Source organism: Nansenia antarctica, assembly GCF_963989245.1.
Source record: "Nansenia antarctica genome assembly, chromosome: 7".
Classification (NCBI taxonomy): Eukaryota; Metazoa; Chordata; class Actinopteri; order Argentiniformes; family Microstomatidae; genus Nansenia; species Nansenia antarctica.
Window position 1 is genome coordinate 48,954,717 of NC_137677.1, and position 12,771 is coordinate 48,967,487.

Below are 12,771 nucleotides of genomic sequence, written 5' to 3' on the forward strand. Positions count from 1 at the left end.
GTGCTCTGAAAGGAAGCCTGTTGAGGTAAACACACAGACTGGTTTCACCTGGCCTTTCCCTGCCAAGCATTCACAACCCTTCAATCACCAGAGAGGAAGTAAAAGGTCAGGTAGGAGAGAGAGAGAGAGAGAGAGAGAGAGAGAGAGAGAGAGAGAGAGAGAGAGAGAGAGAGAGAGAGAGAGAGAGAGAGAGAGATAGAGAGACTCATGTTTAGATGTACTATCAGAAAGTATAGGTTACTCACTCAGCCATTCAACAACAGGACAAAACCAATACACACACACACACACACACACACACACACACACACACACACACACACACACACACACACACACACACATACACACACAGAGGGGAATCTCAGAATGGAACTGTATCAATGGGCCAATCAAAGACATATTGCACATGGAAGTAATCATTAACCCCCTCCCTCATGGTTTGGAGAGACCCCTTACTGTTCCCAGCAAACAGACTGTAGATGTTTTCATTACTGAATATTGTACTCACAGACTTCCTTGGCCAAAGCTATCATCATTCCCCACTGCACCTCATTCCATACATACATTTCCCACCACAACTGAGAACAGCTCTGACAACACTGTTGTACTCCCTCAGTTTAGAAATGGGCCAGTCTATGCCAAAGGTATGTAGCATTAACTATTCATGTGCAGACAGACATGTTTATGTAGTTTTACGGTAATCCAGCACAGACACGGATACAAATGAATTCCGCGATTCAGCAGAAAAATTATAAAAGCAGGTGCTTCCTTGAGGAAATACCAGAGGAGGAGAATGTGATCTCTGCAAGCTTCTGACTGCTGTCTTTCAGGCAGAAAAATCCAGACGCTGCTGTTTCAAATCTCAAGGTTTTCCGCTCAAGCCGAGGTCTAAACCAGCTGCACTCATCCATGCCTTCTTGCTCCACCCTCTCTTTTTCTCTCCCTCTCTCCCTATTTCTCTCTTCTTTTCATCCCCTGCTCACTCATCCATGCTTTCTTGCTCCTCCTCTCTCTCTCTCTCTCTCTCTCTCTCTCTCTCTCTCTCTCTCTCTCTCTCTCTCTCTCTCTCTCTCTCTCTCTCTGTCTCTCTCTCTCTCTGTCTCTCTCTCTCTCTCTCTCTCTCTCTCTCACACTCTCTCTCATTCTCTAGGCCTTCACACTCTAATACCCACTGACTTACAATAATTTGTTCCAAAACCATTACCACCGCTGTGCTTCTCACAACTACAGGACTAAGACTGAATCTGTCCCGATGGAAACCACAGTACACACATGTACACATAAACACACACACACACACACACACACACACACACACACACACACACATGCACTGCATTAGCCAGGGGAACCACTAGCCTGAACCACTAGTGAGGCGTGAAATACTGTACAGAGGAAAGGAATATAATGACCCACTATGTGGCCAGTATGGATCAGCAGACCCATAGCAGCAGCTGTGAGTGAGGTCAGTAAACAGATGTATATGTGACACGTTCCAGTGTTTTGCATTTGCAATGCAATGGATTCGGTGAGTAATCCCCATTGCTATCTAGTAAACTATAACACTACTTTACATTGTTAGCAGGCTCACAAAATAAGCTGTGGTAGTTGACTAGCAATGTGTCATTGATTTTCAATAACGCGGGAATGGATTCTCATTAGTAACTGAATTACTTCATTATAAAAGTAACTAGTTACTAGGGAAAGTAACTATTGCGTTACTTTTTAAAGTAAACATTTAACAATATGAAGTGCTTTTAAATCTTTGTAGTGTAAATTAAATAAATCAAACTGTCACACAACTTCAGACAACTGGTAGACAGACTGTAACTTCAAGTATTTTCAACACAACAAAAGTTAACAGTTAAACAATATGAAGTGCTTTTAAAGTAGTACTGAAAAAATAAGACATGAATTTCTTGGACAAATCCAACTTTAGCTCCTAAACATTCATTCATTCATTCATCTATCCATCCGTACACTCCTTCCTAACACTCATCCATCCATGCATGCATTCATTCATCCAGCCAACCCAGTCATCTAACATCCTAGCCAATATGAAGTGTTGACACTGAACTATGGTTGGCTTATGGTTGGCTTACCATGAAATGTTCTCTACCATAGCCAATCATGATCACTTGCGCGGTTGTCTCGCCCCTCCCCTCCCCAACAAACAAACAAAAAACACCTTTGCAGCTGTGACTGAGGTCGAATGACAATGAGAAGCTTCAGTAGTAACGCGCCGCGTTGAATTACCGGTAACGGTAACGGCATTATAACGATGCAAATAGTAATTAATTAGATTACCCGTTACTGAAAAAAGTAACGCCGTTAGTAACGCCGTTTATTTTAACGCCGTTATTCACATCACTGTTGTTCAACATGTAATGGCCACTGTTTGCTTGCTTGAGTGTGTGTGTGTGAGGAATATAGATTCTGTGGAATGGTGTAGCACAGATGTAAAGTAGATGCTAGGCCTCCCTGCCTTGTGAATTCCCATCTGTTACAACTCACTTGAGCCTCTTTCAATGTTTATTTGTGGTTATTAATGTTGTTTTTCTTTCATAGGCACACAATGGGATATTTGTTGTTGTCTTTTTTATGTACAATAAACTATTGGGGGAATGGAGCCCAACGTATGTTTATGATTTTACATAGCCCTGAAGAAACAATAATAGTTTTTACATTTCAGGGAATCGTCTGGCACGATGACTATCAAGACAGGCAGTGGTAGATTGATAGCCAAGATTTCCTGCAACAAATCGGTCTTCAATCAATTGAATAACTAAAAGCTATAGTCAGGACAGTAGAACCTCACAAGGAGAATAGTAACAATAACCTGATCAGTGTCTGGCTCTGCCAATTGTGGCTGGGCATCAAAAAATAAATGCACCTTTTTAAGAAGAGAATTTACGGATAATATTAATTGTTCTTTTGCAAAAGGGAAATTTAAGTACCATTTTGTAGCAGCATTTTGAGATAATTTAAAGGTACTGTTGGAGGAATGAAAGCTAATTAACACTGCTACACAACTGAATCTTTTCTGTTTCATTATGTCTGGGCGAACCCGGCCTTGTGTACTCTATTTCCAACTGAATCGCTTTGAGGCAGATAACTCGATTTGTCACTGCGAAACAGTCCTGTGTTCCAGTTCATACGTGTAGAGCAGGGGAGGCTGGAGGTGGAGGAAAACTGACAATGGAATGAGGGAACGATACCGTTCCATCCAGTAAAATGACCCCGTCCCACGATGTCTACCTCCGCCAGCCTCCACTGGTGTAGAACCCCATTTGTTGAGCTATACTGTCTTACTGGGACCTTGTCAGCTGACAGAACCAGAATCATTAGCAGCATTGGCTGTACCGTGCTGGCATTGCTGTGGTATCCATGCTGCAGTTGCTCTCCACGCTGGGCTGGTGTCCAGCTCCATGTTGTTTCAGGTGTTTGGCCTGTAACTGCAGCAGGCTCCAGGCACAACCCTGATCAGCAGTGCAACCCCCCCCCCCCCCCCCCCCCCTATACTGTACACCAGCCTCCTGTCTGCTCCTGTGGGCCTTCTTGGTGGTGGCCAAGCACGGAAACCTCCACAGACGGCATGTCCTCTCTAGGCTAACACAAAATCAATTCCTTACATTAGCTGATGGTAAACATAGGGAGTCCTGAGACCAGGCAGGTTATGCTACTCCTAATGGAGCGGACCGCCAACTACATTATCGGGAAACCCTCAGCCGCTTAACAGTCAAATTCAATAAGGACATGTCAACCTGAATTACTATGAGGGGAGGGTGACTTGCTGGGCTTTTTACATTTTTATTATTCGAGTCTTTCCTCTGGTGGTAGGACGTGGGAGATGTGCACAGGAAGATTCCTCCTCCCCTGGGGTTTACAACCAGCAGGAGCCAAGAAGGAAAGAACAATGAGATACAGTCACATTGAACCATACTGTACCCGATAACCTTGACATGATGGATTAGAAGTTGTGTTCCTTAGTGCTGTGTGTGTGTAATCATTTGTTTGAACTGAGCGGTACACTTATAAGGACCCCTGTGACGATTATGTAGAACTCATAGGTTCATCAACCGAAATAAATGAACAAATCACCTTCCTACTTTATGACAATGGAGGTGAAAGGAAATGGAAAATGTCAGCCTACAGTTTTTTACAGCACTCTTTCATTTTCAATTCGGCTGTACAGTGCCTGCTTCTGCATCACTGCTCTAATACAGTACTTACGTGCAGTACTCAAGTAGTAAAAGAAAATCAGGGGGGATGGTGGATTTTATCATATGGGGACAATTTTAGCATCCCCACAGCGTCAGTGATGTCAGTGTCAGTGACTTGGTAAAAATGTCATTGCATGTGTGCATGCTCCCTCGCCCACAGTATTTTACTCAATATGCTCACAAATAAATGTTAAATAGCAGTAATACCACGTTCATTGATAAAATGACATAACGGATGGAAAGGGGGGATGGCAGTTTTAGAAGGGGGATTTTGACCGTTTCTATTTCAGGGGGGATGCCATCCCCCCTCATCCCCCCTCAACTCGAGTGCTGCTTACGTGTGAATTTAGGCCCAATCTCTATGAGCACGTGGAGCCATTTGGTCAGGGAGGGCCACTCAACATGCTCTGTTGAACCCATGTGCGGGGATCATGGGGCACAGACGGAGGATAATAATCTCCTGGGAACGCCAGAGGTTAGAGCTCATCGATAATGTGATCTCAGTCGAACGTTGAATTAAAGGTTAATGGAAAATATTGTGCTTCCCCGGTTAAACACACCTCAGTGTTGGACAGTGGTTTTCTTTGGCTAAAGTCCGATATTTCTATTAAAGCCAGAGAAAACAGGCTGCCACAGTCCAGAAGGACCTTTAATGAAGCATGCATTACAGCGCAGTGTAATAAATCTAGACAGATCACCCCCACAGCTAGTCCTATTGAGACCAGCTCCTTCCCTTACTCATACTGTAGCTGCCCAGCCATGCTCATTACTCAAACACACACACACACACACACACACACACACATACCCCAACACTAGGAACAGAGGGAGTCCATATGACCTTGTGCAGGTTGTCTGATTGGCTCAGTGGGTCGAGCATGGTGCGTCTAACTAAGTGGTTATAGTCAGTCATTCTGCATGAGTGTCTGCCGTCTGACCTGACACCTACAGTGTCACCTACAGTGTCATCTACAGTGTCACCTACAGCGTCAGGTCAGTGTCAGTGTCACTTTGCACAGTGAATTTCAGCTTCTTCTTTCTGGACGAAGGTCTATAGTCCCAAAGTGCAGAACAAAGCAGTATAAAAATAGCTTTGTTCCAGCTGCCATCACTCAGATAAACAAGTCATGGCAACATTGCATACGTTATTTTATTATTGTATTTTGGGTTTTTAGTGAGGATTGGAACATCGAGTACTTTTATTTGTATATACTTATATACTGAAGAACTGCTTCTACCACAGGGCCGTCCAGGCCCTGAACACAGCAAAGACCTAGGTTCTGGGCCCTGGACAGTCTGGACGGATTGTATGGCAGCTGCTGGACTGAAAAAATCAGGTGTAGTGCTGAGGCACAAACATGTACATTTCAAGCCTGCAAACTGTGACACTTTAAATAACGTGAAACAATACTATTGTGCAATATGACAACCCTAGTCGTCTATCTGTACAGTATAGTACAGTGGATTGTGTACATAGCCTTTATTTATGTAAACCAGCTCCTTCCCTTCTTGTGATTTTTTTTTTTAAGTTTTTTTTTTTTCCCCTTTCCTAACACCAGGGGAGCCACCCCTCCTAAATTTCGTTGTTTGGTACCTGTACTGTAGCAATGACAATAAAGTCCATTCATTCATTCATTCATTCATTTCTGTTCGTCTACTGTCTGTTTTGTTTCTAAAATGTGTGGCAACATGGATGACTCGTCGTTTATTGCAAAAACAAATCTACAGCACCAGGTAACCATGAGAACTTGGGAGAGTGGTGGGGGGGGTGGTCAGATGGGTCGTTACCTCGTCCGAAGCAGGGCATGGTGGATGTTCCTCTGCACTTCCTCAGACTGCTCTCTGGAGAGAGGGAGCAGGACAGAGGGTGCTCACACTTCTTCCCTGACCATCCTTCCTTACAGTCACACCTCCCACAGTTACACTGGCCATGACCTGTACAGGGACGGGGGGGGACGGGGGACGGGGGGGTGTGTGTGTGTGTGTGGGGGGGGGGGGGGGTGGAGGAAGAGGGATGATGAGGGGATGACAGAGACTTTAGTGTTGGTGATTGACCAGGCTTTAGCTGTCTGTGCCCTAAGCTGCTGGGATGACCAGCGTTGATTACACATGACCTATGACCTAGAGGGAGAGAGAGAGAGACAGAGAGAGAGAGAAGTAGAGAGTTGGTAGGTTGGTAGGTAGAGATGATGGGGGGCTTACATAACGCTTACATTGCTGAATTCTGACAAAAAGGCACTGCAGACATTGATAACAATATACCAAAGCAGATTGTTTTTAAGGGAGTTAATCAACGTAACTTTATCTACAGTATAGTAGGCACAGTGGTACAGTAGTATCCATCACATGTTATGATTCATTCTTTAGAAATGCCCAAAAAGTGAAAACTATATTGAAACTACAGTGGGCGTGCATATGGACTTGCAAGCGGACATGCAAATAAACTTTGATTGAGTACAAAATAGATTTTCTTTTGATCAAAATGTCGAATCGCGACGATACATCTCCCTTCGAAATGACGTTTATGCGTGTGCAAAACATTTCTTTGTGCGCTCAAAATATCCCTTCAGTGTGCACAGAGAGTTTTGGCACCAAAACAACACCATAACAGTGCATCACCTTTATACAGTAGGGGTACATGTGAAGTTTTAGTGCAGTATCATAAACGGGTGGAACCTTTTTTTTTGGCCTTGTCGAGGTGATCCCTGGGTGAACCACAACCACTGTGTTCGCCAAAGAACAGAAGTGGGTGGAGTGTTTTTCCTTCTGGAAAACAGTATTATTCCACCCAACGCCCATACAAAGCCAAACCAGCAGATCCTTTCCTAGCCTCGACCGGGGACGGCACGAATCCACCTTTTGAGGTTCACAGAGCTGTTGTGTTGTGTAATAGGAATTCATCGCCTTCTTCCTGTTTTAACTGTCTATAAAAATATCCACAGGTATTAACAGCTGACCTGAGCAGAAGTTGTCGGCGTATCTGTCGTAGGTTTGGTGACAGCTCCTCTCGTCACACTGGCAGGTGTCCCCGTGGATGTCTCCCCAGTCCCCTGAAGGGTCCACATCGTAGCACGTACACTCTCCACAGACGCAGGTTCCTAAACATACACACACACGCACACACACACACACACACACACACACACACACACACACACATACATTTGAACACACTATTGGGTGAATGTTTCATTCTGTCCTTCATTTCAGAACATTGGTCACCAAAAAGAATCATTAGATGCCAAAACCATAACCATGAGACCCTATAGGAACAGATGGGAACTGTAAGGATGAGAAAACACACATTGTTCATATTCTGCTGCGTGAAAATATCTAGGGACACCGTCTTGAACACACAAGAGCCATCGTGACATGGCCTGTCGAGTTGAAGGATTAGAAGTTGGGTGAGACAGTTAGCTGCACACAAACACTATCAGAGTGAGGCTAAAACAAAAGGCAGGTTCAAAATTCTTAGAAAGAAGATCCAGAGACCAGGCTGACAATAAAGGCTTGTAGCTATCAGGAGGCCTGGGTAGAGAGGCAGGGTGGAGGCAGGGGTGGGGGCAGGGTGGAGGCAGGGTGGAGGCAGGGTGGAGGCAGGAGCATGGCCAGGGTGGAGGCAGGAGCATGGCCAGGGTGGAGGCAGGGTGGAGGCAGGGGGGAGGCAGGGTGGAGGCTGGGTGGAGGCTGGGTGGAGGCAGGGTGGAGGCAAGGTGGAGGCAGGGTGGAGGCTGGGTGGAGGCTGGGTGGAGGCAGGGTGGAGTCAGGAGCATGGCCAGGGTGGAGGCAGGGTGGAGGCTGGGTGGAGGCTGGGTGGAGGCAGGGTGGAGGCAAGGTGGAGGCAGGGTGGAGGCTGGGTGGAGGCTGGGTGGAGGCTGGGTGGAGGCAGGGTGGAGGCAAGGTGGAGGCAGGGTGGAGGCTGGGTGGAGGCAGGGTGGAGGCAGGGTGGAGTCAGGAGCATGGCCAGGGTGGAGGCAGGGTGGAGGCTGGGTGGAGGCTGGGTGGAGGCAGGGTGGAGGCAAGGTGGAGGCAAGGTGGAGGCTGGGTGGAGGCTGGGTGGAGGCTGGGTGGAGGCAGGGTGGAGGCAAGGTGGAGGCAGGGTGGAGGCTGGGTGGAGGCTGGATGGAGGCAGGAGCATGGCCAGGGTGAGGGCAGGGTGGAGGCAGGAGCATGGCCAGGGTGGAGGCAGGAGCATGGCCAGGGTGGAGGCTGGGTGGAGGCTGGGTGGAGGCTGGGTGGAGGCAGGAGCATGGCCAGGGTGGAGGCAGGGTGGAGGCTGGGTGGAGGCTGGGTGGAGGCTGGGTGGAGGCAGGGTGGAGGCTGGGTGGAGGCTGGGTGGAGGCTGGGTGGAGGCAGGGTGGAGGCTGGGTGGAGGCAGGAGCATGGCCAGGGTGGAGGCAGGGTGGAGGCTGGGTGGAGGCTGGGTGGAGGCTGGGTGGAGGCAGGGTGGAGGCTGGGTGGAGGCTGGGTGGAGGCTGGGTGGAGGCTGGGTGGAGGCAGGGTGGAGGCTGGGTGGAGGCAGGGTGGAGGCTGGGTGGAGGCAGGAGCATGGCCAGGGTGGAGGCAGGGTGGAGGCTGGGTGGAGGCTGGGTGGAGGCAGGGTGGAGGCTGGGTGGAGGCAGGAGCATGGCCAGGGTGGAGGCAGGAGCATGGCCAGGGTGGAGGCTGGGTGGAGGCAGGGTGGAGGCTGGGTGAAGGCAGGGTGGAGGCTGGGTGGAGGCAGGAGCATGGCCAGGGTGGAGGCTGGGCGGAGGCTGGGTGGAGGCAGGGTGGAGGCAGGGTGGAGGCTGGGTGGAGGCAGGAGCATGGCCAGGGTGGAGGCTGGGTAGAGGCAGGGTGGAGGCTGGGTGGAGGCAGGATGGAGGCTGGGTGGAGGCAGGGTGGAGGCAGGGTGGAGGCAGGAGCATGGCCAGGGTGGAGGCTGAGTGGAGGCAGGGTGGAGGCTGGGTGAAGGCAGGGTGGAGGCAGGGTGGAGGCAAGGTGGAGGCAGGGTGGAGGCTGAGTGGAGGCAGGGTGGAGGCTGGGTGGAGGCAGGAGCATGGCCAGGGTGGAGGCAGGGTGGAGGCTGGGTGGAGGCTGGGTGGAGGCAGGGTGGAGGCAGGGTGGAGGCTGGGTGGAGGCAGGAGCATGGCCAGGGTGGAGGCTGGGTGGAGGCAGGGTGGAGGCTGGGTGAAGGCAGGGTGGAGGCAGGGTGGAGGCAGGAGCATGGCCAGGGTGGAGGCTGAGTGGAGGCAGGGTGGAGGCTGGGTGGAGGCAGGGTGGAGGCTGGGTGGAGGCAGAAGCATGGCCAGGGTGGAGGCTGGGTGGAGGTAGGGTGGAGGCTGGGTGGAGGCAGGATGGAGGCTGGGTGGAGGCAGGGTGGAGGCAGGGTGGAGGCAGGAGCATGGCCAGGGTGGAGGTAATCTGCAACAGTTTCACAGTCACTAGCAGTCACTAGCAGGTTGATACAATTAATTATATCAATCTAGGTGGGGACCGGGTTAGGGGGGGCTCGAAAATATTTCCAATTACCCAAGGGGGGCCTGATTGAAAAAGTTTGGGAACCGCTGGGCTAGGGGATGATGGGGTGGAGGAGGAATGCACCTCTCTCTCTCTGTCTCTGTCTCTGTCTCCCTCCCTCCCTCCCTCTCTCTCTCTCTCCCTCCCTCCCTCTCTCTCTCTCTCTCTGTGTCACCACCGGGCTGGGCTAGGAGATGATGGGGCGGAAGAGGAATGCACCTCTCTCTCTCTCTCTCTCTCTCTCTCTCTCTCTCTCTCTCTCTCTCTCTCTCTCTCTCTCTCTCTCTCTCTCTCTCTCTCTCTCTCTCTCTCTCTCTCTCTCTCTCTCTCTCTCTCTCTCTCTCTCTCTCTCTCTCTCTCTCTCCCTGTCTAAGCCAGGAGGGCGCCAGCTGAGCAGCAGCCAGTGGAAATCCCATTTTTCTCTTATCAGCGGCGACAGGGCAGGGGGGAGCCCTGGGGGAGGCAGGCCAGTTGGCAGGCCTCGTGGCTGGTGCTACCACACAGCAGACTTGGCCCCTGGCCCTGGATCTCCTCTCCCTCTCCACTTCAGACCTCTGGAGCACAGGCCATGCTCTTCTCCTTCTGCCACTAGCAACACCCAGTGATAGGCAAAAGCAAATCATGGTTCTGTATCTGGTTTTTTTGTGCATTTTTAAACCAGAAATCCCATTGGAAAAGAAAAAAACAACAACAGTCACCTAGGATTGCAGCCATGCGCCACATCCAACTTTATAAAACATCAGTCAAATTGTTCAGAATCCTTGAACACCCTATGGATGTTCAGCTTTAGCCTGGGACGTGATGTGCTTGTTAGAGTCTCAATGGCATGCTGATTTGAAGACTATTATTAGAATGAAGGAACATGCCAGGTGAACCCAACAGAGAGAGAGAGAGAGAGAGGGAGGGAGAGTGAGAGAGAGAGAGAGAGAGAGAGAGAGAGAGAGAGAGAGAGAGAGAGAGAGAGAGAGAGAGAGAGAGAGAGGGAGAGAGAGAGAGAGAATTTTGCAAGTGGCATACAACCTTGAAGATGTAGAGAATTATTTTAAGACAGTGCAGTCAATCACCACAGGAGGTGGTAAAAACATCCTCTTCAAATTTGAGATACCTCTGACAGTATCGGATCATGACAAAACGGTACACACCCTTTTGAACAACAGAGAGATGGTCAATAATGCAACCCATGTGGATTTCCTTTACAAATGTTTGAGAGAGAAAAAAGAACAAAATAAAAAGAAAGAGAGAGAGAGAGAGAGAGAGAAAGAGAGAGAGAGATGTTGACATTAAGGGATGATGGGGAGTCATGTACTAAGAGCTGTCAGTCAAAGCCAGAACCTTTCTAGAGAGAGAAGCGGGGGCTGGGAGATGGTGGTTCATAATAGGGGGGAGGACACGAGGGAACACAGGTACTTTACCATGTTATAAATAACACCTAGCATTTCAACACAGGATGCAGCAATCAAGTCGGAGCCCTGTTAGTGTTGTTGTCTCCCTTGATCCTTTTCGGATTATGTGTGTGCCTCATCTTGAAAAGGCTCCTGTAGTTATGTCACAGTGGACTTGTTCCTCTGTCGAGTTACGCAGAAGTTCATGCTGAAGTGAGAAAGTTCTACCACAATAATCATCTACGAAATCATCTGAGAAGGCAAGAGAACAGTGAAAAGAAGTGGAACAACTTAGAAATTCAACACACCACACAAGAATACACAGCTCAGGGGTGGGTGGGTCGGTGGGTTGGTGTGTGTGTGTGGTGTGTGTGTGTGTGTGTGTGGGTGCCTCCTGAGACATCTACTACCCCCCAGCACTGCGTCTCCTGAGACACCCGCTTCTCCCCTTTACTGTGTCCCCTATGACTTCTACTGCCCCCCTTGTACTGTTTCTCTGTTCTCCAGTGTCTATATATATATTAAAAAATAAAAAGTCACTGAGACTGCCAATGGCCCCGGGCCTGAGCTAGATTACTCTTCCTGCTATGACTGGTGGATTGATGATTCACTTGCTTAGTCAAATGTATTGATTGTAAGTCGCTTTGGAATAAGGCGTCTGCTAAATGCCAAAAATGGAAATGGAAATGGAAATGTCTACTCCGCTGGTAGTAGGTAGGGACACCTGCAGCTCAGACTGCAGGGCCTATTCCTTGAACGGAGCGCATCTCTCTGATCGCTTAGACAACCCAGGTGCTCGACACACACCATCTGTTGCATCTTGGCAGACGACAAGGAGGTACTGTAGGCATCTCTACAGCATAGCATTGTTTTTTTTGTTTTTTTTTTAAATTTGTTTTTCAGATTTTATCCCTTTTTCACCCAATTTGGTATCCAATTGAACCCAACCTAGCATCCAATTATCCCCTGCCTATTGCGTAGGATCCGCCGCACGACCCCGTGGCCGGCAGCCCCAGAGGAGATCGCCAGGCAGACTAGCTGACTGGCTCCTCGAGCCCAGCACCGTTATTCCGGCACCCCGGGGGCGCTGTTGCGCGACGGATCCTTGTCCGGAAATAGTCCTATACCGCCCTCTGGAGCGGCCGCTCAATATGCCGCTCCCTGTGTGCCTCGGCCATATCCGGGTCTGGCGAGACCGGGATTCGATCCCAGTCCCCGGTGGGCAGCTTGCACTAGTGGCTAGTGCTTAGACCGCTACGCCACCGCGGGGCAGCATAGCAATGTTAAGCGCCTTGCTCAAGGGCACAATGGCGTCCTTCCGGTTGCCAGCTCATCACACCCTCACAGTTTTTCCCGGTCAGCCCTGGGATTAGAACTGGCAACCTTTCGGTTCCTAGCCCGCCTGTCTGACTTCAAGGACCCCACTGTGTGTCAGTCTTACTGGTTCACTATGCATTTGGCCTCCCGTCTTAGCTTTGGTTTGAATGAGGAGGTCTTAGCAGTCGACTGACAGTGTTCCCTCCTCATTTCACGGAACGTTTTCTAACCCTTTTTCCATAAAAGATCCACCTCAAAGTGTGTGTCTCTCTCTCTCTCTCTCTCTCTCTCTCTCTCTCTCTCTCTCTCTCTCTCTCTCTCTACTTGAGAGGAGTGAAAAGGAGTAC

At 49.4% G+C, this 12,771-nt stretch overlaps 1 protein-coding gene across 1 annotated transcript in view; it reads right to left on the bottom strand.

Annotated features, from left to right (window-relative positions):
- The window catches only part of itgbl1 (integrin, beta-like 1), a gene marked incomplete at both ends in the record, with an annotated part of 31,292 nt that overhangs the window by 13,183 nt on the left and 5,338 nt on the right, over window positions 1–12,771 (bottom strand). Inside the window, 2 exons of the mRNA XM_080536847.1 lie at window positions 6,015–6,161; window positions 7,184–7,324. Of these exons, the coding sequence (XP_080392973.1) occupies window positions 6,015–6,161; window positions 7,184–7,324 (288 nt within the window). The remainder of the gene's footprint in view (window positions 1–6,014; window positions 6,162–7,183; window positions 7,325–12,771) is intronic.